The sequence below is a fragment of the Pipistrellus hanaki genome (genome assembly GCF_964339955.1).
Source record: "Pipistrellus hanaki genome assembly, chromosome: 15".
Classification (NCBI taxonomy): Eukaryota; Metazoa; Chordata; class Mammalia; order Chiroptera; family Vespertilionidae; genus Pipistrellus; species Pipistrellus hanaki.
In genome coordinates this window covers 5,681,933-5,709,079 of record NC_140517.1, presented here as the reverse complement: position 1 = coordinate 5,709,079, position 27,147 = coordinate 5,681,933, and the positions used below count along the sequence as shown (strand labels likewise).

The window sequence follows — 27,147 nt, the reverse complement described above, 5'->3', positions numbered from 1 at the left end:
CCGGGACTGCGCCCTCCCTTGCCGGTTCTCCTAATTCTCTGCCAAGAGGTCTCCAGGGAAGCCCGGTCCCGACCACCCTCAGCTGCATGCTGGACGCGGGTAGGATGTGACAAGCCTGAATTCTAACTCCCCTTTTAAAAAATATTAAAAAAAACAAACAAACGTTTTTATTGATTTTAGAGAAAGGAAGGGAGAGGGAGAGAGAAAAACATCAATGAGAGAGAATTATTGATCGGCTGTCTCCTGCACGCCCCCTACTGGGGATGGAGCCCACAACCTGGGCATGTGCCCTGACCTGGAATTGAACAGTGACCTCCTGGTTCATGGGTCGATGCCCAGCCCCTGGGCCACGCTGGCCGGACGAGGGCAGTGACTGTGGACTGGGACGGGAAGGGAGATGATGTTTAGGCAGAGGCCCGGCTGAGAGACCAGTGTCTCATTGCGTCGGGTGGATGTAGGCCCATTTTACAGGAGGGGAAACCGAGGTGGCTCAGAGAGGTTAAGCCACTGGCCGAGGTCACACACCGGGAGGAGGCAGGGCTGGATGGGAACTCGGGTTTGCCTGAGACCAAGGCACCGCTGTGAGGTTTAGGCTCGGCCTCTGAGCCATTGAACCGAGCGGAGCCTGAGGTCAGAGAGCAGCTGCGAGCCTCCCGTCCCCCTTTCTGCGTCCCTGCGGGGAAGTGAGGCCCCCTGGGCCGCAGCATCTCCTGCCCCATCCCCACCCGGGATTTGGCTCTGGGTGATCTGCGAGGGGCCGGCGGCTCCCCTCCCCTGGGGCCTGCCCTCGCCGAAGGCCCCTCCCATGTTGTGTCCTTGCAGGAAGAGGCTGCCCTCCCAGGACGATGAAGCCGAAGAGATCCAGGAGCTGCCGCCGGCCGAGACCCCCACGGTCGCCTGGTCCGACCCCCCCACCCCGCAGGGCACCGAGTGAGTGGGGGCCACCCCTGGGGCCTCGGAGAGTCAGAAGGCTGGGTGCGGATGGGTGGTCTTTCTTTCTTTCTTTCTTTCTTTTTCTTTTTCTTTTCTTTCTTTTTTTTTTTTTAAATATATTTTATTGATTTTTTTACAGAGAGGAAGGGAGAGGGATAGAGAGCTAGAAATGTTGATGAGAGAGAAACATTGACCAGCTGCCTCCTGCACATCTCCTCCTGCCAGGGATGTGCCTGCAACCAAGGTACATGCCCTTGACCAGAATCGAACCTGGGACCCTTCAGTCCGCAGGCCGACGCTCTATCCACCGAGCCACACCGGTTTCGGCTGGGCTTGACATTCCTGATGTCCGAAGGACTCACCTCCTTCTGGCCAGGGGGGGGGGGGGGTCAGCTCTTGCCCGGGGCACAGGGGTCCCTTCCCCCTCGGTCGGCTCAGCATCCGTGGTGTTTCCATAGCGACCAGGACCGGGTGTCCTCCACCGCCAGCCAGAACAGCGCCGTCATCAACGAGCGGCTGCAGGAGCTGGTGAAGCTCTTCAAGGAGCGGACGGAGAAGGTGAAGGAGAAGCTCATTGACCCCGACGTGACCTCCGACGAGGAGAGCCCCCCGCCCTGTGAGTCCGGAGCCGGACGGTCCGCCCAGGAGGGGTGGGGTGGGGCCTGAAAGCCCTGCTGGCTCCTGGGGAGGGCGGTCCCCAATGACTGGGGTGTTTGAGGGAAGGTGTGGACGGTGGGGTCCTGTCTGTACAGGGTGAGCTGTATACCCAGGGGAGGGAGGAAGGTCAACGTTCTGACCAAGGATCTAGTTGTCCTTGGCTCCCCTGCCCCTCATGGATGCTCCTTCTATTGTTATTAAATATATTTGTATTGATTTCAGAGAGGAAGGGAGAGGGAGAGAGAGAAACACGAATGATAAGAGAGAATCATGGATCGGCTGCCTCCTGCATGTTCACTACTAGGGATCAAGCCTGCAACTGGGCATGTGCCCTGACTGGGAGCCAAACTGTGACCTCCTGGTTCATAGGTCAATGCTCAACCACTGAGCCACACCTGGCCAGGTGACCCTTCTGTCTTTTTTTTTTTTTTTTTTTTAAATATATATATATTTTACTGATTTCTTAGAGAGAGGAAGGGAGAGGAATACAGAGTTAGAAACATCGATGAGAGCGAATCATCTATCAGCTGCCTTCTGCACACCCCCTGCTGGGGATGGGCCCACAACCAAGGCCCATGCCCTTGACCAGAATCGGAGTTGGGACCCTTCAGTCCGCAGGCTGATGCTCTACCCACTGAGCCAAACTGGTTAGGGGGACCCTTCTGTGTTTATCCACTGGCATCAGGTGGTCACCCTGGGGCGTAGCTCACGGTCTCACACTCAGGGGGTGTCCGTAACTCACACTGGAATCAGACGGTCTTGTTCAGATGCCTCCCTTGCACTGCCCTCCTTGGGCTACCTGAGCGTCTCCTGCTTTCCAGGTGCCAGGAGGAAATATGGAATGTGCTCTGTTGCTGGGGGGTGGGGAGGGGTTTTTAGGTCTTTCCAAAGGAGGACAGTGTCTTAGAACTCATCCATCCATCTACTCATTCACCCATCTATCCATCCATCCATCCATCCATCCATGCCTGCACTGAACCGGCAGAGCCTGCCTTTGCAATGCTACCGCTAGGAACGTAGCCACATTGAACCTGTAAGAGCCCGTCTCTAGGTCACCCACCTCGCCCTCCCCTGGCGGCGATCCCCTTCAGTGTCTTGTTTTAGAGACAAAGGAGCTGAGATTCCTGCTCTGAGGAACCTATAGCGATGCTGCCCTGGGGTGGAAGTCCTGGGTCCGAGGCGCTCCCGGCCCAGCAGGGGGCACCAAAGGGAGCCAAACAGTTACACAAGCAGACACTCACCTGACACAGCCACCGGCCCAGAAGCGCCTCCTTCGGGCCGTTTCAGATGGGTGGCTGGGGAGCGAGTCTGGACTCCAAGGTCGCGGTGAGGAGGGCGCTCAGGGTTTCCTCCAGGAGCGCGCCCTGGCGTCTGCCCGTAGAGCTGGGAGAGCCTGTGGGGCAGAGCCAGGGTCCCCTCAGCTCCAGTGAGGCGTCTGCAGCTGGGAGCCTTCTCTCTGCATCCCCTGCCTCAGCCTCAGGGCTGGGTCAGGGGGTCACCGGCATCATCCCACAGCTCCGGCCAAGCAGGCCCCGCAGCCGGCCACGGGCACCGCGCCCGCCGCGGGCACCGCGCCCGCCAGGGAGGCGCCGGCGCAGGAGGAGCACTACTGCGACATGCTCTGCTGCAAGTTCAAGCGCAGGCCCTGGCGGAAGTGCGAGTTCCCCCGGAGCATCGACCCGCTGACCAGTGAGTGCCCGCTGGGCCGTGGGCATGGGCGCCACGGGACACGGGAGGACGGGAGAGCGGGCCGGGGTGGAGGGGCTGAGCCGGAGGGGGGCTGGGAGGCCGTGGACACCCAACACAAATGCACACAGCCCTGGAATGGGAAGACAAGGTCACGGCCATCAGACAGAGAAGGGGACAAAGGCACAGAGAAGGCCAGCGCTGACACTCACAGTGAGTGCTGGCGCCTGGGCCCCCGACTGCTGGCCAGGTCTCTCTGCTCAGCTCTCGCTGGCTCCTTCCTGGAGGTGCTGCTCGGAGCAGAAAGGGGAAGGAGTTCTTCCCACGTCGGAAGGGAATCCCCTCCTTTAGCCCATTTGATATCCCGCAGGAGTGACAGTCCTTCCTGTGTGCGCGGCTCTGCGCAGTTTACAGTCTCCCTGTGGTTCTTATCTGACCTCCCCGTGTGACTTCTCTGAGGAGGGTCAGGCAGGGCAGGTGCCATAGAGGGACTTTCTCAAGGTCACACAAGCAGTCATTTGGGGGACACTGGTGTCCACGGGGCCTCTAAAAGGACCAGATGATCTATGGTATCCATCTATCTATCATCCATCCATCCGTCCGTCCTTCCATCCATCCATCCACCCACCCGTTGTCCATCCATCTATACATCCATCCATCCATCCATCCATTCATCCATTCATCCATCATCATCCATCTACCCATTCATTCATCCTCCCATCTGTTTAACCATTCATCCATCCTCCCATCCGTTTAACCATTCATTCATCCATCCATCCATCCATCCATCCACCCACCCACCTATCCATCCTCCCATCCGTTTAACCATTCATTCATCCATCCATCCATCCATCCATCCACCCACCCACCTATTCAACCATCCATCCATTCATTCATTCATCCACCCATCTGTCCATCCATCCATCCATCCATCCACCCACTCATCCACACACCCTCCATCCATCATCCATCATCCATCATCCTTCCATCCATCTACCCATCTATTCATCCATCCATCCATCCATCCATCCATTCATCCATCCATCCATCCATCCACTCATCCACCCACCCTCCATCCATCATCCATCATCCATCCATCCATCTACCCATCTATTCATCCATCCATCCATCCATCCATCCATCCATTCATCCACCCATCTACCCATCCATCTATCCATCCATCTGTCCATCTTCTGTGCATTACTTCCTACTATGTATTTCCTAAGGCAGGAAGTCGATTTTACCCCCTCCGAGTTACAGGAGTGTCACCCTCACACAGCGCTGACAGGAAAGTGCAGACAGACAAGTAGAATAAAGAGAGCCCCCCTGGCCGCCCTGGCTGAGGCTCTGCCCGCCCCCCCCCCCCTCCCGTCCCCGCAGACCTGATGTACATCCTGTGGCTGTTCTTCGTGGTGCTGGCCTGGAACTGGAACTGCTGGCTGATCCCGGTGCGCTGGGCCTTCCCCTACCAGACGCCGGGCAACCTCCACTTGTGGCTGCTGATGGATTACCTGTGCGACCTCGTCTACTTCCTGGACATGGCCGTGTTCCAGACCCGCCTGCAGTTCGTCCGGGGAGGGGACATCATCGTGAGCCACCGGCAGGCGGGGCGGGGGGCTGGGGGCTCCCTCTCCCCACCTGGGAACCCGGAGGCTGTGCCCGGAGCTCAGCGGCTCCATGCTGGCTCCTCCTGGTCCAGGGGCTGCAGCTCTGATAGGAAGGTGGGGGGTGGGGGGAGGGCCATTAGGGACTGCCATGGCGGCTCCCCATCTCACGGCCATTATTCCATTTCCTTCCAGACAGACAAAAAGGAGATGCGCAATAACTACCTGAAGTCTCCCCGCTTTAAGGTGTGTGAAGGTGGCACCTCAGGGGCCCTGGGTGCTCCGGGCAGGTGTGAGGGGGTTCCCCAGGCTGGCACAGGCCAGGCAGACGGCAAGCCTGTGGGTGGGAGGCCTCCTGGGCCTCCGGAGCTCCCCTGGCCGCGGAGGGTAGAGGCCCCAGCCAACCCGGGCTTCCCTGCACACACGGCGCTGCCGCTGGGATTGCAGATGGACCTGCTCTGCCTGCTGCCCTTGGACTTGCTCTACCTGAAGCTCGGCGTGAACCCCCTCCTGCGGCTGCCCCGCTGCCTGAAGGTAGGCCCGGGGGCCTCCCCGCCAAGGCCCTTCTCCGTACCAGCGGCACCGGGAGCGGGAGGGGCGGGAGGGTGTCCGCCTCGCAGAGGCAGGGCGGGTCCGATCTGGGTTCGAGCCCTGGCTCTGCCACTGCCTGCCCGTGTGCTTCGGTGAGTGCTGAGGGCCCTTTTCGGCTCTGCAAAAGGAGGCTGCTGATGCAGACCGCACATGTAAACCATGGACCAAGGTAACATGTATACAGCTATACAGACAGATAGACACACATATAGACGGTATAGCTGACCTTGAACAGCACGGGAGTTAGTCTCTGCATGGGTCCACTTTGTAGATTTTTAAGAATGAATACATGTATTACTATAAATGTATCTTCTCTTCCTTATGACTTTAAAAAATATATATATTTTATTGATTTTTTACAGAGAGGAAGAGAGAGGGTTAGAGAGTTAGAAACATCGATGAGAGAGAATCATCGATCAGCTGCCTCTTGCACACCTTCTGCTGGGGATGTGCCCGTAACCAAGGTACATGCCCTTGACCGGAATCGAACCCGGGACCCTTCAGTCCACAGGCTGACGCTCCATCCATTGAGCCAAACCGGTTTCAGCAGGACTTTCTTAATAGTATGTTCTGTTCCCCAGCCTCCTTTATTGCAGAAATACAGTGTGTAACACACACAACGTACAAAGCATGTGTAAACCCGCTGGTTATGTTATCCGCAAGGCTTCCGGTCAAAGTGGGCTGTCAGTGGTTAAGTGCATGTGGGACTCAGACTTGTACACGGACTTCCGGCTGCACAGGGGTCTGCAGCCCAGCCCCCACGCTCTTCCCCGCACAGAGCGGTGGTGGACGGTGCTCGGCCCGGAGAGCGGCTGTGATTATTATTATACTTTCGTTCTAAGGGAGGGGGTTAGGGGCACGGCTCGCTGTGAGATTGTTCTCTAAGCTGACGCTGACAAGTGTCTGTACCTGGGACACAGGCACCCTCCAGGTTCATGATCAGATCCAGGAGATTAAACTGCCAGCACTTGATGGCGTGTCATTCCCAGAGGCAGAGGGGCCACGGTTCCCATCGGATTAGTAGCTGGAGTCTCTGGCCCTGTCCCTCTGAGGACACAGGACCTGCGATTTCGAATGTCCCCGCTCCAGCCCCCTCCGAGTCCTGGCGCCCGGGGAGGGGGGGGGGGCGTGGAAACGGGGCTGCAGGGCGGGGGCGGGGGGTGCCCCACAGACCCCGGGCTGCCCTGTGCCCTGCTCTCCCTCCAGTACATGGCCTTCTTCGAGTTCAACAACCGCCTGGAGTCCATCCTCAGCAGAGCCTACGTGTACAGGTGAGACACACGCCCACGGGCACACACACACACACACACACACACACACATATGCACGCACACACGCCCTCCGCCCTCGCTTCCCCCAGCCCGCAGGCCTCCCCCCGGCCGGAAGCCGGGCCCCTTCCTGCCCTCCTCCGAGGGGATGTTTGTGTTTTAGGGAAGCAGGCACGTCCCGTTTCCCGCGATTGTGAGGAGGGCACACCTAGGCCGGCACGCATGGCTCACCCGTGTCTCCAGGGAGTGAAGCCTCATGTTGGTCTCAGATCGGGGAACGGACCCCCCCTCTTCCCCCGCCGCCCCGGCCCCATCGCTCAAACCCAGGGGGACCTGGAGCCAGGACTTAGCGGGCCGTCTGGTGGATGTCCGAGGATGGCCAGCCGGGGCAGGCCCGGGGGCAGGGTCCTCCGCCTCTCTCGTGGATTGGCCCTTCTGCACACCCCTGTCCCTCCTCTGACCCGGCCCACCACGCCCTGCCCAGGACGGTCTGTGCCAAACCAGCCCTGGTCATGACAGCGCTGCTCCGAGCCTCCACTCCCAGCGTGCGGTCTCCAAAGAGCATCCGGTTGGCTCAGGTCACTGGCTCCCGCGCTGTCCCCATTGGCCGGTGACTGCCCCTGGGTGAGAGGTCACGGCCACCCTGCCCGCTGCCATGTTCACGTCTTTCCTCCCTGGCAGGGTTATCAGGACCACGGCCTACCTGCTCTACAGCTTGCACCTGAACTCGTGCCTGTATTACTGGGCGTCGGCCTATCAGGGCATCGGCTCCACCCACTGGGTGTACGATGGCGTGGGAAACAGGTGAGCCGGCCTTCCTCCCGGGCCGTGCCCCCCGCCCAGGGACCCCCAGACACAAGTCCCATCCCCGCATGCTCCCCCGGCCGGCCTCCTCCATCCCAAGGAACTCCACTGGGATGAGGTTGCGGGGCCAAGTCTGCCATCCTCGCTGAGCTAACATCCGAGCCCCTGCCACGTGCCAGGCGGAGGGGGCACGGCCATGAGTGAGCCAGAACCTGCTGGAGAGACCCTGCAGCGCCCCGGGGTCTGGCAGCGATGGCAGAGTCTCCGCATGTGTGCATCGGGGTGGGCACCCTAAGGGCACAGCGGGGCGGGAACAAGGGCACCAAATCGCAGCACGGCTCCCGGGCAAGGGCTGGGCAGCAAGGCAAAACCTCCTTGCCCTTTTCGGCCGGCATTGACCTTTGAACCAAGAGATCACGGTTGGATCCCCTGTTGGGCACATGTCCAGGTTGCGGGCTCGATCCACGGTGGGGGTGTGTGTGCAGAAGGCAGCCAATCAATGATACTTTCTCATCATCGATGTTTCCATCTCTCTCTCCCTTCCTCTCTGAAATAATTTTTTTTATTTTTTATTTTTTTAAATATATATTTTATTGATTTAATTTTTTTTTTTTTTTTTTTTTTTTTTTTTTTTTTTTACAGAGGAGGAGAGAGGGATAGAGAGCTAGAAACGTCGATGAGAGAGAAATATCAACTAGCTGCCTCTTGCACACCCCCTACTGGGGATGTGCCCGCAACCAATGTGCATGCCCTTGACCGGAATCGAACCTGGGACCTTTCAGTCCGCAGACCGACGCTCTATCCACTGAGCCACACCGGCTTCGGCTCTGAAATAAATTTAAAGAATTTTTTTTTTTATAAAAGAGGAAACCTCCTGGCCCATCCAGAGAGCTGCTGTGCACTGTGCTCAGATGATGATGATGGTGATGATGATGATGGTAATGATAAGAATAATGATAACAGCAGGCACCACAGAGCAGTTGTAACGTACCAGCCCTGCGGACACAGTCGCTCACTTAATCCTCCCCACAAGCACCCAGGAGAGGTCCTGTCACCGCCCCCCTTTTACAGACCAGGCCGCAGGGGTGCCGTGACCTGTGATGGTTCCTACAACAGAGAGCTGGGATTCGAACCCAGGGGAGTGGCCACAGTGCCTGCCTGGGGCTGTAGAAGTGGAAGGAGAGGTCAGGTTGGGAAAGGTTGCATTTGACCTTGGCCTCGGCAGGTGGAGAGGAGGGCAGAGACTGCCTGGGGGAGGGAGCACATGAAGAAAGGTGTGGAGTTACAGGACTGTGGCGGTAAGGAGGTTAAGGAGCCGGGCGCCATCTTGTGTCCCCGGAGGGGGCAGGAGAGGGATTTCTAGGGAAGGTAGGCGGGGCCTGGTTGCCCAGCAGCCTCCCTGCCTGAGCAGGTCCAGCCTCATCTTCTAGGCCAGGGGTCCTCAAACTTTTTAAAGTGGGGGCCAGATCACGGTCCCTCAGAGAGCTGGAGGGCCGGACTATATGAACTACTAATTCCTACTGTAACACCTCGGCTGCGCTCACTGCCCAAAAAACCTGGCGGGCAGGATCAGACTCCTCTGTGGGCCGCATGTGGCCCGCGGGCCGTAGTTTGAAGACCCCTGTTCTAGGCCTTCGCTGTCCGACACGGGAGCCACCAGCCGCACGGGCCGCCTAGCATTGAAACGCAGGTGCCACTGAGATGTGTGGGACATGCTGGCTTTTCGAAGGAGAAGTCCCTGGCTTTCCTAGGATTCTCAGAGGTGTCTGTACCCGCGTCCTGGGGCTGGGCCTGGCACGCCCATCGCGGGCACAGGGGCACAGGGGGGGAGTGGCCAGCAGGGAGGGGAGAACAGGGCCTTCCGTCCTCCTGGAGGGCCCCCGGGAGCTCTAGGTGCTCAGTGTGGAGGGCACCCCTCTTTTGGCAACACTGCTCTTTTCCAAAGGAAATCCTCCAGGGAACCCCGGTATATGGCCAGAGCACAAGCAGCGAAGAAGGATTCCTCTACAAGCCCAGAAGCCCAATGCCAGGGCTAATTATAATTTTCATAACAGCGGCCATTTGTGGAGTGCCTGCCATGGGCTGGGGCTTGAGGATCCAAATTCCTGCATATCTGGTCCTTCATCCTGCAGGGTCCCCACCGACCCGGGAGCATGGCAGACAGGCTGCAGGGAGGCCCCTGAGATGTGCCAGGCCAGTGGGAGGTTCCTCCACCAGGAAGGGTTTGGGGGAAGGCTGAGGTTTGCTGACATCACGCCGCCTGTTTTCTTCCTGTTGGCTCTGCAGCTCCCAGCTTCCTCGCTCAGCCCAGCTTACAGGCGGTCCCTGCGCCCTCTGGTGGCGAGGACCGGTATGACAGGGGACTTCACAGGGCCGGGCTGTATTGTGTCCTGAGATTTCCCTGCGCCAGGTGGGAAGGAGGGACAGGAGGGACAGGAGGGACAGGGCGGCTCAAAGCCCTGCCTGCCCCCGGCCTCCAGCTAGTCAGATGCATCGGAGCCAGAGACCCCTCCCCTGCCATGGCCAACCACCGCGGCTTCCCGCCCCCATTACGTTTGCTTGCCGGTCCCCACTAGACGGTGAACTCCCTGAGGACACGGGAGCCTATTGTGCCCACGGCAGGCACGTGGCAGGTGCCCCCTCAGCGAAGGCTCTGAGGCTGGCATTTACCAAGAGTCCCCCAGGCACCTCAGCTGACCTCGTGGTCCCCTGTGAGGGATGTTTTCTGTGAGCACACCCACTGAGGGAAGGAAGCTGGGCTTTGGTCAAGATTATGCAGCACTGGGTTTGTGTCCAGGAAGTCCAGCAGTCCAGCATCAAGTCTCGTGTTCCTTAAAAATATATAAAATTGATTTCAGAGAGGAAGGGAGAGGAAGAGAGAGATAGAAACAACAGTGATGAGCCGAAACTGGTTTGGCTCAGTGGATAGAGCGTCGGCCTGCAGACTGAAAAGTCCCGGGTTCGATTCTGGTCAAGGGCATGTACCTTGGTGGCGGGCACATTCCCAGTGGGGAGTGTACAAGAGGCAGCTGATTGATGATTCTCTCTCATCGATGTTTCTAACTCCCTCTCTGTAAAAAAAAAAAAAAAAAAAATCAATAATATATATATATATAAAAGAAGGAAGCAACAATGATGAGACAGAATCATGGATCAGCTGCCTCCTGCACGGGTGTCAATCTGACCGGGAATCGAACTGTGACCTCCTGGTTCAGAGGTCAATGCTCAGCCCCTGAGCCACGCCGGCTGGCCGGGCGGCCGGGGTTTTCTCTCCTGCACAAGCACACCTGCCAGAGCCGGGCCCCCCGGGCGGGCGGAGCGGGGCCTGTGATGCCTGAGCCGCCCGCCCTCTGCCTCCCCAGTTACATTCGCTGCTACTATTGGGCGGTGAAGACCCTCATCACCATCGGCGGGCTGCCCGACCCCAAGACGCTGTTTGAGATCGTCTTCCAGCTGCTGAACTACTTCACGGGCGTCTTCGCCTTCTCCGTGATGATCGGACAGGTAGCCGGGCCCTGGCCTGGCGTCCCACACCGGCCCCGGGAGCTGCCCGCCTGCCCGGGCCTTAGACTGAGCCTGGAGCCTGGGCTCGGGGCCCAGCCCCTGGGGCGGTGGCTTCCCTGGGAAATCCCCCCGCCCGCCCCCCCCCCCCCCCCCCCGGGAAGTCCGGAGAGCTGGCTGATGGCTTCTGCAGAGGCAGAGGAACTGGAGAGAGCAGCCCCTGGGGCGGGGTTCTGCTGTGCTGGAGGGGACACTCAGCAGTCCTCAGATCTACCTTTGGGGGTCCCGCCGTCACCGGGCATATTTCCTGCCGCCGGGGGCCCAAGTGCCCCTGGCACCAAGCGGCTGCGTGGTATCAACATCAGCCCAGCCCTGACCGGTGTGGCTCAGTGGATAGAGCGTCAGCCTGTGGACTGAAAGGTCCTAGGTTCGATTCCAGTCAAGGGCATGTACCTGGGTTGTGGGCACATCCCCAGTAGGAGGTGTGCAAGAGGCAGCTGATCGATGATTCTCTCTCATCGATGTTTCTAACTCTCTATCCCTCTCCCTTCCTCTCTGATTTAAAAAAATCAATGAAATATATATATTTTAAAAACCCCACAAAACCAAAAACACCAGCCCGGCCCCTGGGACCTGAGGCCACCCAGGGGGCCTGCAGCCTCCCCCCTATCCCCCCCCCCATTACCTCCCGTTGCTGGAGACAGAACTCCCCGCAAGCAACTCCTTCTCTAGGTTTCTCGTGGGCCTCCCGCTCTCTGAACCCCCACTGCACCCTGGTCCCCGAAGCCCATGGAACGGCCCCATTCTGACCCCTCGGCTTCCCCCCCCTCCCCCCCGCCTCCCCCTCTCGCCCCAGATGAGAGACGTGGTGGGGGCGGCCACGGCGGGGCAGACCTATTACCGCAGTTGCATGGACAGCACCGTGAAGTACATGCACTTCTACAAGATCCCCCGGTCCGTGCAGAACCGCGTCAAGACCTGGTACGAGTACACCTGGCACTCCCAAGGCATGCTGGGTAAGACCCCCCCTGGGGCCTCTGTGGGCTGTGTCTCTACATGTAAGTGAGAGGGACCCAGGGGGAGCGGGGTATGGGGCGCCCGGAGCTGGGCCGTCAGGAGGCCCTGGAGATCTGAGGGGCTTGTCTTCTGGGTGCTCTGCCCACCTCACTCCACCCAGCTTGGGATGGGCGCTCATCGGAGATGGGAGTCCAACTGAGTCAGGAGAAAAGGAAGCCTCTCTCTCTGTGTGTGTGTGTGTCTCCAAATATGTACATACACTAGAGGCCCGGTGCATGAATTCGTGCACATTGAAAATAAATTAATTAGAGGAAATATTTTAGAGGCCGGGAGGGACTATGGGAGGTTAGCTCCAGGGTACGTCCAGCCTGTCTCACCCCGTCCCCATCAGGACCAATCAGGGCCAATCAGGGCCGGCTGGCCAGGGAGAGACTGTGGGAGGGCTCCAGGGTGTGTCCAGCCCATCTCACCCAGTCCCAAATCGGCTGGACCCCAGTAGCAAGCTAACCTATGGGTTGGAGCATCTGTCCTCTGGTGGTCAGTGTGCATGATTGCAACTGGTTGAACAGTTGACTGAACAGTGGACCAGCCGGACACTTAGCATATTAGGCTTTTTTATACACTGAGCGGCCAGATTATTATGATCTCTGAACGCATAATAATCTGGCCACCCAGTGTGTGTGTGTGTGTGTGTGTGTGTGTGTGTGTGTGTATGGGTGTGGATGGGCCGAGTGCAGTGTGGATGGTGCCAGGTGCAGTGTGGACAGAGCCAGGTGCAGTGTGAATGGAGACAGGTGCAGTGTGGACAGGCCGGATGCAGTGTGGATGGGCCGGGTACAATGTAGACAGGCCAGGTGCAGTGTGGATGGGCGGGTGCAGTGTAGACAGGCTGGGTGCAGTGTAGACAGAGCTGGGTGCAGTGTAGATAGAGCTGGGTGCAGTGTGGACAGGCCGGGTGCAGTGTAGACAGAGCTGAGTACAGTGTAGACAGGCCGGGTGCAGTGTAGACAGAGCTGGGTGCAGTGTGCACTAGGCCCACGTGGTGGGCAGAGCCTGACTGAGCCTCTGACGGTGGCCGGGGTCTCGTTTGCAGATGAGTCGGAGCTGATGGTGCAGCTTCCAGACAAGATGCGGCTGGACCTGGCCATCGACGTGAACTACGACATCGTCAGCAAGGTGGCGCTCTTCCAGGTACCCCACCGCCCACACCTCCCCCGCCGCCCGCACCCCGGCTCTGGGCGGCCGGCCCCCCTCTGACCGGCTCCCGGCGCCCCCAGGGCTGTGACCGGCAGATGATCTTCGACATGCTCAAGCGGCTGCGCTCGGTCGTCTACCTGCCCAACGACTACGTGTGCAAGAAGGTGAGGGGCCCCCTGGCCCGGCTGCGGAGGGCTGGGGAGAGGGGGGCTGTGAGGGCCCAGAGGGTGGGCGCAGGGGAGGGGACTGGCAGGGAGTGGGGAGTGGCCATGGCTCTGTGCGCTGGTCTGCCTGCCGCTGGGATCCTGGTTCCCGGCCGCGGGGATCCTGGTTCCGTGGCCCCCGAGGCCTTGCCCGGCCCAGGCTCTGAGCTCGCTGAGGCTCAGGCTCTGCTCCCCGGACACGGGGTCAGGGTCGGGGTGGGGGGGCAGGACGAGGAGCCCCCGTTACAGAAGAGGGACGTGGGAGCCTGAGGGGGCAGGGCGTGGCTGTGCGGGTGGAACTGTGCCAGGATCCTGGTCCTGCCCCGGGGAGGAGGGGGCGGGAGTGGAGGTGGGCCAGGGCCAGCCCGCAGCTGATGCCCCCGCATAGATGTCTGTGGGGTTTTCCACCAAACCTTTTAAAATTAATGTATGATTATTTATATATATATATATATATATATATATATATATATATATATATATATATATATATATATATATAGGTTAGGGCCACCTAACCTTTTTTAATATATATATATAAAGTTTGTGGGCTTGATCATTGATGGGAGGCAGCCGATCAATGATTCTCTCTCATCATTGATGTTTTTATCTCTTTCTCTCATTTTTCCTTCCTCTCCGAAATCAATAAAATATATATATGATCAATGATCAAGCTCACAAACTGGGCACATGGCCTGACAGGGAATCGAACCACCACCTCCTGGTTCATAGGTCCATGGGCCCTCATCGGGGTGTGTAGCGGGAATTTGCAAAGCACAGTTACCCCTGCCCCTTCCATCCAGCATTTCCCGTTCCCCACCCACTCCCCACTGCAACCCTGTCACCGAGGCAGGCGGGGGGCGGGGGGTGTCATTCTCCCCAATCCACAGAGGGAGAGGCTGGGCCCCCACACACACACACACCACTCCGTGGCCGGCTGGCCCCGGGGCGGGCTCCTGGCGCCGTGCCACCGGCCCAGGCCTGCGTGTCCGTGGTCGCCTTTGACCGTGACAGAGGGACGTCCCCTCCCGGTTCCAGGGGGAGATAGGGCGCGAGATGTACATCATCCAGGCCGGGCAGGTGCAGGTGCTGGGCGGCCCCGACGGGAAGTCCGTGCTGGTGACGCTGAGAGCTGGCTCCGTGTTCGGAGAAATAAGGTCAGCGGGGGAGGACAGGGTGTGTGTGTGTGTGTGTGTGTGTGTGTGTGTGTGTCGGGGGGGGGGTTATGGGTGGGCCTCACCCTCAGGGCCCTGGGATCAGAGGGAGCCGCTGAGGATGCACGGCACGCAGGTGGCATGCTCTCACGGGTGTGGGGCTGACACGGTAGGGAGGAATCCCGAAGGGCCTCACCCCCCACCCACCCCGTTCTTCCTCTCCCAGCCTGCTGGCCGTCGGAGGCGGGAATCGGCGCACGGCCAACGTGGTGGCCCACGGCTTCACCAACCTCTTCATCCTGGACAAGAAGGACCTGAACGAGATCCTGGTGCATTACCCCGAGTCCCAGAAGCTCCTCCGCAAGAAGGCCAGGTACTTTCCTTTCTTTTTTTTTTTTTTTTTTTTTAAAAAATATATGCTTTTATTCATTTCAGAGAGGAAGGAAGAGGGGGAGAGAATCATCGATCGGCTGCCTCCTGCACGCCCCAGCCTGAAACCTGGGCATATGCCTGCCCTTGACTGGAATCGAACCTGGGACCCTTTGGTCCGCAGGCTGACGCTCTAGCCACTGAGCCAAACCCACTAAGGCTCTGATTCCGGGTTTGCAGGGACTTCATAGAATTTACCCAAGTAATGGGAATGGATTGATTATGTCTGAGAACTTACCCCAACCTGTCTCCCCCACCCCCCCGTCCCCTAACCACCCCCCCCATGCCAACTCTTCCTCCCCCGGCAAGAAAGCCAGGCTCAAGTGGCAATGCCATCCCACCGGCTGGGTTAGGTGAAGCTTTGCCAAATCAGCCAGATCCTGCAGAGGCCTGGCTCCTGACCTGCCTGCGGGACAGGCGGTGGGGGAGGGGGCAGCCAGAGGGAGGAGGAGGGGCTGATTCTGGTTCTTGGGACAAGTTTGAGGGGAAAGGCAGGGGGCCATTAGTGAATGCTGTGCTGCGTGTTGGGGACATGAGCGGACACTGTGCTGGGGACATGAGCGGACACTGTGCTGGGGACATGAGCAGACACTGTGTGTTGGGGACATGAGCGGACACTGTGCTGATGACATGAGTGGATGCTGTGTGCTGGGGACATGAGCGGACACTGTGCTGGGGACATGAGTGGACACTGTGCTGGGGACATGAGCGGACACTGTGCTGGGGACATGAGCGGACACTGTGCTGGGGACATGAGTGGACACTGTGCTGGGGACATGAGCGGACACTGTGCTGGGGACATGAGCGGACACTGTGCTGGGGACATGAGCGGACACTGTGTTGGGGACATGAGCGGACACTGTGTTGGGGACATGAGTGGACACTGTGTGTTGGGGACATGAGCGGACACTGTGCTGGGGACATGAGCGGACACTGTGCTGGGGACATGAGCGGACACTGTGTTGGGGACATGAGCGGACACTGTGCTGGGGACATGAGCGGACACTGTGTTGGGGACATGAGCGGACACTGTGCTGGGGACATGAGCGGACACTGTGCTGGGGACATGAGCGGACACTGTGTTGGGGACATGAGCGGACACTGTGCTGGGGACATGAGCGGACACTGTGTTGGGGACATGAGTGGACACTGTGTGTTGGGGACATGAGCGGACACTGTGCTGGGGACATGAGCGGACACTGTGCTGGGGACATGGGGACATGAGCGGACACTGTGTTGGGGACATGAGCGGACACTGTGCTGGGGACATGAGCGGACACTGTGCTGGGGACGTGAGCGGACACTGTGCTGGGGACATGAGCGGACACTGTGCTGGGGACACGAGCGGACACTGTGCTGGGGACATGGGGACACGAGCGGACACTGTGCTGGGGACACGAGCGGACACTGTGCTGGGGACACGAGCGGACGCTGCTTCCTTGCAGGCGCATGCTGAAGAGCAACAGCAAGCCCGAGGAGAAGAGCCTGCTCATCCTCCCCGCTCGGGCCGGCACCCCCAAGCTCTTCAGCGCCGCCCTGGCCGCAGCGGGGAAGATGGGCGCCAGGGGGGCGCGAGGCGGCCAGCTGGCCCACCTCCGGGCGCGGCTCAAAGAGCTGGCTGCGCAGGAGGCGGCGGCCAAACAGCAGCAGCTGCTGGAACAGGTAACGTGCCGGGACCCGCCACCGACCTGGGTCCGCTCGGTGCCAGGCAGGAGGCAGGCCGGGGCCTCCGAGGGGACCCAGAGTCCATTCCAGGGAGTGCTTTTCTCCCTTCCTTCCTTCCTTTCTTCTTTCCTTCCTTCCTTCCTTCCTTCCTTCCTTCCTTCCTTCCTCCCTCCCTTTCTTCCTCCCTCCCTCCCTCCCTCCCTCCCTCCCTCCCTCCCTCCCTCCCTTCCTTCCTTCCTTCCTTCCTTCCTTCCTTCCTTCCTTCCTTTGGTTGAAAGGGACAGTGCAAGCTCATATTCACTAGAGAAATCCAAGTTTATTAGGTGTAGTGATTAAAAAGTTTGGGCAAGTGTTACCGGGAAACCCCCATTGGGTTAGGGTTGCCTGTCGCTGTGTCCAATAAAGAAGGCAGGGTTGAACCATATTAGGCGTTTATGGAGAAGACCAGCCAACCAAGAAGACAGGGCGCTCACAAGCATCAAATCCTGCCTTCCAGCAGGTGCAGGGGGCAGGGAAGAATAAAGAGGAAGGGCCCAGGGTGCTACCCGCAGCCCCAGGGGTCCACAGACATCAGCTATTGTCTTTCGTCATTGATGAGATGATGTTGGCGAGATGATGTTTTGACTCCCGGTGGGTCGGCCTGACCATGCTTATCGGGTCTGCTCGCTGGATTCCCAGCTGAATCGCCTCGTCCATCGCTTCGCGCAGGCCTTGAAAAGGAAACTTTAAGAAAAACTTAACTCCCTATCTATACTGATGAAAGCCTCGGGGGCAATCAGGCTGGCAGGGGAGAGCAGGTGGGGACGGTCAAGCGGGCAGGGGAGCGGTTAGGCGACAATCAGGCCAGCAGGGGAGTGGTTAGGGGGTGATCAGGCTGGCAGGCGGAAGAGGTTAGAGGCAATCAAACAGGCATGCAGGCGAGTGGTTAGGAGTCAGTGGTCCTGGATTGTGAGAGGGATGTCCGCCAGAGGGTCTGAGATTGGCAAGGGTGCAGGCTGGGCTGAGGGACATCCCTCCCCCGCCCCACCACACACACACACTGTGCACAAATTTAATGCACTAGTTCTCATATAAGAAACGTAACCCCCTATTCATGTAAGTATACGTGTTCCAAGATTTAAAATAACACGATAACTTTTCAGATGAGTTCAGGTTATAGGTCCCCCTCCTGCATGGCTGGGCCCAAACCCCAAAGGATGCCAACAGGACGAGGTGTATCACCTGTTTTCCTGAAAGAGGACTCCATTCCCGGGCGGGCCCCCACAGAAAGTGTAGCAACTCGCCAAAACCAGTGTGGCTCAGTGGATAGAGCGTCAGTCTGCGGACTGAAAGGTCCCAGGTTCGATTCCGGTCAGGGGCATGTACATTCGTTGCGGGCACATCCCTGGTGTAGGGTGTGCAGGAGGCAGCTGGTCGATGTCTCTCTCTCTCTTTCATCGATGTTTCTAGCTCTCTATCCCTCTCCCGTCGTCTCTGTAAAAAATCGATAAAATATATTTTTAAAAAAAAGAAAAGAAAAAAAAAAAGTGTAGCAACTCCAACAGAAAGAAAGCAGCTCTTTTCCAGCAATTCCAGCAAAAATCCCAGGGCTCGCTGTCATTGGACAGAATCGGGTCACATGTCAATTCCTGAGCCAGTCGGTGGGGTGCTCCCAGAGGCCTGGCTCACAGGCCCCGCCCAGGCGGAGGCGGTAGAGTGGCTCTCCCACCGGGAAGTCCTGGCCTGGGCAGTGGACGTCCCTCCCTCCCCGGATAAGAGGGATGTTCCCCTCGTGAAGGTTGTGTCTGCTGAAAGGATTTGCATTTTAAAGGACTTGGAAAAGGCGACAGGCACGGCGCAGGCTGCTCCCGCCCCCCCATAAATCTAAAGGGAATTTCTAAATTAGTTCTGGGACGGCTTCTCTGTGACTAATGCCCAGCATGCCAATTAGACTGATTGCATTAATTATGGCTGCTCATTACTGTCCTGCAGGGAGGCTGCCAGGAAATGGGGGGACGGGCTTAGGCCGGAGCTCGGTGGTGGGGGTGAGGGTGGGTTGGGGGCGGGGGCAGCAGGCCATGGGAGACAATTCGGAGGAGCCACCCATAACATAGCATTTCTATGAGTCGCCATGACGGCTCCACCCAGCCCCCACCCGCTAGTTGCACCTGCTGAGCTCACCATCCTTTCCCATGGGGGTCCGACGAGGGGAACAGGGAGGTAGCTGAGATCGCTTGGGCATTCTCAGCCTTACCAGCCACCCTTTTGGGATTCTAGGCCAAGAGCTCGGAAGACACTGCGGAAGAGGTGGGCTCTGCCGCCCCCGACCAGCCTGTACCACAGGAACCCCCGGCCCCAGACTCTCAGCCACCCGCCTCGCCAGGGGGCGCCGAGGAGGGGGCGGCTGGTCCTGAGGAGGAGCCCTCGGTGCGGGTCCGCGTGAGCCCTGGCCTGGGCCCCGGCGAACAGATCCTGTCAGTGGAGATCCCAGAGGAGATCCCAGAGGAGATCCCAGAGGAGAAGAAAGAGGCGGAGTGAGGGACCCACCCCGCCCCACCCAGCAGCCCAGCAGCCCAGCAGCCCAGCAGCCCAGCAGCCCAGCAGCCCAGCAGCCCAGCAGCCCAGCAGCAAAGACGCTGGTCCACAGTGGTGGCCTGGGTGGCAGGCACTCAGCTCCCTGCTGGCCCACACTCCTCTCCCACACCAGCTTCTCCTGGCTGGTCTTGGCGGCACCAGATTTCCCAGTGTCCCTCAGTTCCCACCTCCCTTGACCAATATTTTCAAGAACAAATATTATATATATATATTTTTTTCCAATTTGCCAAGTTCACAGGCAAAGGCTAGAATGGGCTTTAACACCAGGGGGCGCTTTGCTGGAGGTTAAGGGCTTTGACGGTTGGGGGTTTCCCTTCAGGAAGGGGTCTTCCGCGTTTCAAGGACAGGAAAGGTCCAGCAGAAAGGCAGGCAGTTGTACTGTCCTTTATTTTATTTTATGATGAATTTTACAAAATATATTATTGATTTTTGGAGAGGAAGGGAGAGAAAGAAACATCAAGGATGAGAGAGAATCATTGATTGGCTGCCTCCTGCACGCCCCCTACTGGGGATCAAGCCCACAATTCAGGCCTGTGCCCTTGGCTGGAATGGAACCTTCAGTCTGCAGGCCGTCACTCTATCCACTGAGCCAAACCAGCTAGGGCTATACTGTCAGGGAATAGGGTACCTCTCACCCCAGGCTGGATGCTGTCTCTTTTCTTTCTTTTTTCCCCCCCAGTAATTTTTTATTGATTTCAGAGAGGAAGGGAAAGGGAGAGAGAAACATCAATGATGACAGAGAATCATCAATTGGCTGCCTTCTGCACGCCCCCTACTAGGGATTGAGCCCATAACCCCGGCAGGTGTCCCGATCGGGAATTGAACCATGACCTCCTGGTTCATAGGTCAACGTTCAACCACTGAGCCACACCTGCCGGATGAGCCACTGTTACTTTTCACTTGATTTATCTGGGAGTGTCTTCCCTTTCAGCTCATAAAGGGCCTGCTTGTTTTGTGATAATTGCACTCTGGTCCGTGTCTGGAAATACCACAACATTGAACTGTTCCGCCGTTCACACGCATTTGCATTATTTGCCATCTTAGGCCGTTAAACAAAATGCCTCAGTAGAAAATCGCACCCAGACGTAACTTCACTGGTAAACACTGTTTCTAAGCAGGAGAAGTCTGGAGGTTTGGGCTAATGCTTTTTCTTTATCTTTCCCATTTATCATTCTCATATTTGCATTGTGCATCCTAATAGAGGTCCAAGCATAGGCAATGCTTTCATCCTGAGCAAGCACTTCAGATATATCAATACAGTAAGCGTATCGCCCTTCAGTAGATAACATGTCTCAAGGGCACTCTCGCTGTGAGATCCTATTTTATGAGGATTTTTTTGTTTATTTTTAATATATTTTTATTGATTTCAGAGAGGAAGAGAGAGGGAGAGAGATAGACACATCAAGGATGAGAGAGAATCATGGATCGGCTGCCTCCTGCATGCACGCCCCTTACCGGGGATCAAGCTGGCAACCTGGGCACGTGCCCTGACCGGGAATCGAACCATGACCTCCTGGTTCATAGGTCAACGCTCAACCCCTGAGCCATGGCAGCTGGGCTATGAGGAATTTTTAATATGAATGTACTTATTCTTATAGATCTCAGCCCCTTGAATGTATACTGCTTATTATATAAAGCGAGAGATTTTTTGAGGTTCCCAAGAAGTGTCCTTGAAAGAAAATTGATTTTGAGGCGAGATTAGCGGTGTCTTAATTTCACCACGCTGTCTCACCGAACGGGACGATGTCACAGAACGTGGGTATTGGGTACATGGAGTCGGAGGCTGGCATTATTCTCCAAGCAGAATCGGGTGGGCTGGTCGCCCAGGCGTGGACGGAACAACTCAGAAACACTAATTCTGCCGCTGAACTGGGACCTGTATTTATTATGCCTGTGGAATCTCGACTTATTTAAAAAGTCTCCGCGTTGCCTGCGAATAGCAAGCTATGTTTTTCTTCTAACTACGTACACATTTTAAATAAAAACGAACACCAAGGAGCTGCTTAAAATTCCATTATCAGAATGTGCTCAGCTTAACCTGGAATACTCTCCGCTGTTTTCTCAGTACACGGGCGGCCGGCCTTGCACGCTCTGGCTCCCATCCCAATCACGGCGCGTTTTAATTAAAAGAGGTTCAACCCGCGTCCCTGGCTCGTGGGTTCATTTCGGAAACGGACCACGCGTGACAGACACTTTGGTGAGGAAAGCCCCGCCCGTGGCCTGGCTCAGGCTGCCTGGCCCGTCCCCACTGCCTGCTCCGGGGCTGACCTCCGGCCTGCAGTGCCGTGGCTGAGTGACATCTCGGTGGCATGCCTTACCAACCTCTCAGGGTCCTAGGATTCTAAGACCCCACCCCCCCAAAAGAAAAATGCCCAGCCCCTTTGTATCTGGTCTCACCTATTGGCCTCACCAAGCCCATTGGCCTCATTCAATGGTGCAGAGTGCTGACCAGCCCCGGCCGGGGGTTCCGACTGCCTGGCTTACAGCCCGCAGCTGGACCACTTCCGTGGGTGGCCATGGACCCCTCTGAGCCCCAACGACCTCATCTGTGAGTCGGAGTTGATACACAAACTGCCCAGGGCCACTGAGATGGGCAGATAAGAGACTGGCATCGCTGGTCGGAAGGGGCGTGAGGACGCAAGCGACTCCATATCCTAAGGTGACCAGATGTCCCGCTTTTGGCGAGACAAGTGGGACGCCTGGTCTCCTTAATTAGACCGACATGGAAGGCAAATGGGTCAAGAGCTCCAACTGCGAGAGACCACCTTGAGAGATGCTCAGAAGCAGGTCTGGAGCAGATGAGCTTGGAGGGGGAGGACATGAGATATGGGCTGGCACGGGCAGGAGGGGCTTCGTGAAGACCGAGCTGCCCGGGGGAGGAGGAGGGGAAGGCTGGCCCGGAGCGGGGCTGCGGCGGCAGACCTTCCGGACGCACACCACGTGCCCGAAGGGAAGGGCTCACAAAAGGCGAGGGTAGGTGACCAGGCATCTCTGGTCCACTCCCGAGGCCAGCATCCTAACGCTGACTGCTATCTGTGACTCTGCTGGCTTTCGGCCCAGTGCCAGACGGAGCAAATAAGAATACAGGCTGCCTCCATTTCAGATAAGCGGCAGGGGGAGGGCTTTTTCCTGTTCAGCGTATGGGCCTGCTCACTCTGTGGGATCTGTTGATGCTAAACATTATTTGTGATTTACCCAGAATTCCCATTAGACCGGCACCTCTAGTGGGCCGGGGTGGCCGCCGCCTAGCTCGCTGGCCTGGGCCCTGAGGCATCCTGGCACGTCCCAGCCGGGAAAGGCTTCCGATTGGATGCCTCGCTCCCTCCTTCTCCAGAGCGGGGTCGTGATTGGCGGAGGAGGAGGGAGAGGACCCGCCCCGTTCTGTGGGCCAGGGTGTTTGGTGTTTAATAGTCACCGTTATTCGCTTTATTCTGCACGCACCCAGGATAGGAGATGTTCTGCAGGTTTCTTCTGAATGGCCTTCATGTAGATAATACCCTGCTCCACCCGCACACCCGAGAGGCCCAGGACCCATGCAGGCAGCCAGACACTGCCCAGGTGAGGGGCTGGGAAAATGAGTGTGTCTGCTTCTGAAGGGGAAGGAGGTCGTGGCAACCCCCACCCCCCCCTCAGGAAACCTGGGGCCTGGCACCTCCCTCCCTCCCTTTTCTATGATCTCCCCTCCCGCCACCCCTCAAGCCTGACAGCCCCAGGGTCTCCCTACCCCTGCCTCCTGGGGCCCCCCAGTCCTGGGACTTCACCCCCTTGGATGTCAGTGTCTGTGGAGACAGGGCTGGGGCCTCCTGACATGTTGGGCTGCACCTGGAGGCCTGGGCCCAGCTGCAGCCCTTTGGCCCTGGATCACCCTTTCAGAGGAGAGCAATTAGCCAGACGAACGGCTGCAGGTCTGACGAGCACGGTCGCTGCAGGAGGCTGGGCTTCCCCGCGCCCCCTCCTCACCCCCCCAACGCGGAGAAATCCAGGGACCTTGTGTTTCCCAGAGTCGGACTGCCGGGGCACCCGCCCTTCACATTTCTAGATTTCTGAAACCAGAAGTGCCTGCTCCTGTAAGAATGGGACGTGGTTCCAGACAGAACCAAAACAAGCGTTCAGGTGAGACCGAAAACATCCGTATGGAAGCCGAATGTTAAGCAAATGGTTTTAAAACCAGCCAAAACCGGTTTGGCTCAGTGCATAGAGTGTTGGCCTGCGGACTGAAGGGTCCCAGGTTTGATTCCGGTCAAGGGCATGTACCTTGGTTGCGGGCACATACCCAGTAGGGGGTGTGCAAGAGGCAGCTGATCGATGTTTTTCTCTCATCGATGTTTCTAACTCTATCCCTCTTCCTTTCTCTCCGTAAAAAAAATCAATAAAATATATATAAAAAAATAAAATCAGATCTGCCTCCATTCCGTGGAGGACGAGGTGTCGGGTGATCGTTGGCAGGTGAGTGGTGAGGAGCACCCCCACCGGGAAAGAAGCTGCTGGGACGGGGCAGGAGCCCCGAAAGTTGGTCCCCGAGAAAGAACATGCTGCGTGCGGTCAGCATCTCAGTTTGCTCAGAGGGCGGAATTGAGAATGGAGGGGGGTCCTTTTTGAAATTGCTCCCAGAGAAACATTATGTGGCGACTGTGGAGAAGAAAAATGTGAAGCCTAGGAAAGGAGATCCAGAACTCTGAGTGATTCAGATTTGAATGGCAGGCCTGAGGAGTCACAGGTGTCCTTAGGAGGAAAATCCAAGGGCAGCCACCCACCTTTCCTAGCAGGGCCCCGCGTGAGATTGCTAATAGGAAAGTAAACAGGAATGCTTCTCTTAAATTTGGCAGCAGATAGGACTTTGAATGGCAGAATGATGTATGCTAGGGGCCTTGGAGCTGTCCTACTTAGCAATTCCGTTTTGATTTTTTTAAAATATTGTTTAAAGTATGACATATGTCTCCTTTCCCCCTATTGACCCCCCCTGCCACTCCCACCCCCCAGGGCAAGCCCCCACTGCCACAGTGTCTGTGTCCATTGGTTATGCTAATATGCATGCATACAAGTCCTTTGGTTGATCTCTTAAACCCCCCCCCCCCACTTCCCTGGCCCTTGTCTCTGTATCTATTTTTGTTAATCAGTTTATGTTTATCATTATATCCCACATATGGGCAAGATCATGTGATGTTTATCTTTCTCCAACTGGCTTATTTCACTTAGCACAATGCTCTCCAGGTCCATCCATGCTGTGGCAAATGGTAAAAAAATTCTTTTTTATAGCCGCGTAGTATTCCATTGTGTAGATGTACCACCGTTTTCTAATTCACTCATCTGCCAATGGGCACTTAGGCTGTTTCCAAATCTTAGCTGCGGTGAATTGGGCTGCTATGAACATAGGGACGCATATATTCTTTCTGATCGGTGTTTCTGGTTTCTTGGGATATATTCCTAGAATTGGGGTTACTGGGTCAAATGGGAGCTCCATTTTTAACTTTTTGAGAAAACGCCATACTGTTCTCCACAGTGGCTGCGCCCGTCTGCATTCCCACCAGCGGTGCAGGAGGGTTCTCTTTTCTCTGCATCCTCACCAGCACTTGTTCGTTGATTTGTTCGTGAGAGCCATTCTGCCAGCTGTGAGATGTCATTGCTGTTTTGATTTGCATCTCTAGTGACTTTGAGCATGTTTCCACATGTCTCTCCGCCTTCTGTGTGTCCTCTTTTGAAAAGTGTCTATTTAGGTCCTTGGCCCATGTTTTGATTGGATTGTTTATCTTCCTTTCGCTAGGTTATGTGAGTTTCCTGTAAATGTTGGAGATTAAACCCTTCTCTGAAATAGCGTCGGCAAATATGCTCTCCCATGCAGTTTTGTGGATGGTTTCTTTTGCTGTGAAGAAGCTTTTATTTGGATGTAGTCCCATTTGTTTTTTTTCTCCTTAGTTTCCATTGCCCTAGGAGCTGTATCGGTAAAGATATCGCTACGACATATATCTGAGATTTTGCTGCCCATGGAATCTTAGATTTTTATGGTTTCCCGTCTTACATTTAAGTCCTTTACCATTTTGAGTTTGTTTTTTTCATTTTGATGTTTGTAGAATATCTCTCAGAAAAGATAATTGTTCTTAAGATAATAGACAAAAATAAGGAAGTGGTTCAGCTATAGATACTTTGTGCCTTTCTTTAATGCTTTTTAAAAAATACATTTTTATTGATTTTGGAGAGGAAGGGAGAGGGAGAGAGAGAGAAACATCAGTGATGAGGGTGAATCATTGATTGGCTGCCTCCTGCATGCCCCCTACGAGGGATCGAGCCCGCAACCCAGGCATGTGCCCTTGGAATCGAACCAAGGACCCCTCAGTTTTCAGGCCAATGCTCTGTCCACTGAGCCATCCCGGCTAGGGCTCTTTAATATTTTATTTCATCGTAAATGTTGGTTTCTTTTTGTGGTGTGTGTGTGTTTGCTTTTTGTTGTATAAGAGGAAGCTTCTTTAGGAAGTCACAGAGGCAGAAGTAAGCGGTAGAAGACATAGGCTCAGAAAACAAGTTGCAGAGGCCAAAGAACGGCCCTTGGAGCTTCGGGGAGAGAGAGCGGCCAGGAAAACAGCCTGGGGGAAGAGCGGGCAAGGTGCTGGCGTGACCCACAGGGAGCCTGCGCCCTGTCTCCGTGTTCCTCAGACGAGGACGCGGCCTGTGTGCGGTGTGGTCAGTAAACGTCCAGAGATCGCAGTCCCGCAGAGCTTCAGGACGACACTGAGCTCAGAACCGCTGTCCTCAGGCCACTGGGACGGCCGTGAATGGCAGCCACCACGTCTCCTACGTGGCCACTGGTCCTCCGTGGGGTTTTGACCGTTAGTCTTGCTGTTGCCAGGGTTTGGTTTGTGTGGGACCTGGAGGTCCCTGTTCGGCCAGCCTCTGCTGCTTCCTTTCCACTGGACGCCGTGTCTCGCTTTCTTGGTTCTGGCCTTACGTTCCTTTTCTTATCATTTTTATAACATTTTAGGTTTTTATGGTTATGGACATTATATATGCACGTACCTATACTTTAGCTCTTGTTTCTTTTGATGGCTACAACACACACACACACACACACACACACACACACACACACTCTATATAATAAAAGCCTAATATGCTAAGTGTCTGATCATTTGTTTGACCTTTTGACCAGTCGTTATGACCACCAGGGGGCAGACACTCTAACCCATAGGTTAGCTTGTTGCTGGGGAATGGCTGATCAGGACTGGGGGAGACAGGTCAGACACACCCTGGAGCCCTCTTGAGGTCCCTCCCTGGTCTTGATTGTGCATTGATGGGGTCCCTTGGCCTGGTCTGGACCCTCTTGCAATCCGGCACCCCTCAAGGAATGTCGGAGAGCCAGTTTCGGCCCAATCCCTGCAGGCCAGGCCGAGGGACTCCACTTGTGCATAAATCCATGCATTGGGCCTCTGGGCACTGAAAGAAGTATTTTTATTTTTTATTTTTGCTTTCTTTTATTTAGGCTCCTACAGAACGTTTGGTACTTTCCTATAGTCACATTATGGATTAGGTTTTTGGGGATAGTCCAGTGTTTTATAACTTTGGGATCACTAGTCTTCATAATCCCCTTGAAAGGCATTCTACCCAAAGGGTCATGCCACTATTCAAGAATGTTGTCTATCTAGAAGCTTGGAGTAGGTTATAATCCTGTGCATTTATAATCTGAGCGTTTGGATTCTTCCATGGAAGTGTAATTCGACAGCATAACAACACATACCAAGTGAACTGTCTAAGCATACAACCTAGCCTGTGTCTTTGACTTACTAAAGCAAAATATATTTTTATTTAAGAATTATCTTTCCCCTCTCCAACAACTGTTCTTGCAAGGCTTTTATCTCCCGGCGGAATATAGAGA

At 56.3% G+C, this 27,147-nt stretch overlaps 1 protein-coding gene across 1 annotated transcript in view; it reads left to right on the top strand.

The window, feature by feature from the left end:
• CNGB1 (cyclic nucleotide gated channel subunit beta 1) overlaps nt 1-21,420 on the top strand; it is a gene marked incomplete at its 5' end in the record, with an annotated part of 42,196 nt that extends 20,776 nt beyond the window's left edge. Inside the window, 16 exons of the mRNA XM_084906823.1 lie at nt 823-930; nt 1,392-1,549; nt 3,106-3,279; nt 4,657-4,865; nt 5,076-5,126; nt 5,328-5,414; nt 6,678-6,742; nt 7,421-7,543; nt 10,906-11,047; nt 11,901-12,060; nt 13,155-13,252; nt 13,339-13,422; nt 14,500-14,618; nt 14,842-14,988; nt 16,490-16,706; nt 18,966-21,420. Of these exons, the coding sequence (XP_084762949.1) occupies nt 823-930; nt 1,392-1,549; nt 3,106-3,279; nt 4,657-4,865; nt 5,076-5,126; nt 5,328-5,414; nt 6,678-6,742; nt 7,421-7,543; nt 10,906-11,047; nt 11,901-12,060; nt 13,155-13,252; nt 13,339-13,422; nt 14,500-14,618; nt 14,842-14,988; nt 16,490-16,706; nt 18,966-19,226 (2,203 nt within the window). The 3' untranslated portion in view covers nt 19,227-21,420. The remainder of the gene's footprint in view (nt 1-822; nt 931-1,391; nt 1,550-3,105; nt 3,280-4,656; nt 4,866-5,075; nt 5,127-5,327; nt 5,415-6,677; nt 6,743-7,420; nt 7,544-10,905; nt 11,048-11,900; nt 12,061-13,154; nt 13,253-13,338; nt 13,423-14,499; nt 14,619-14,841; nt 14,989-16,489; nt 16,707-18,965) is intronic.
• Nucleotides 21,421-27,147: the final 5,727 nt, after the last annotated feature.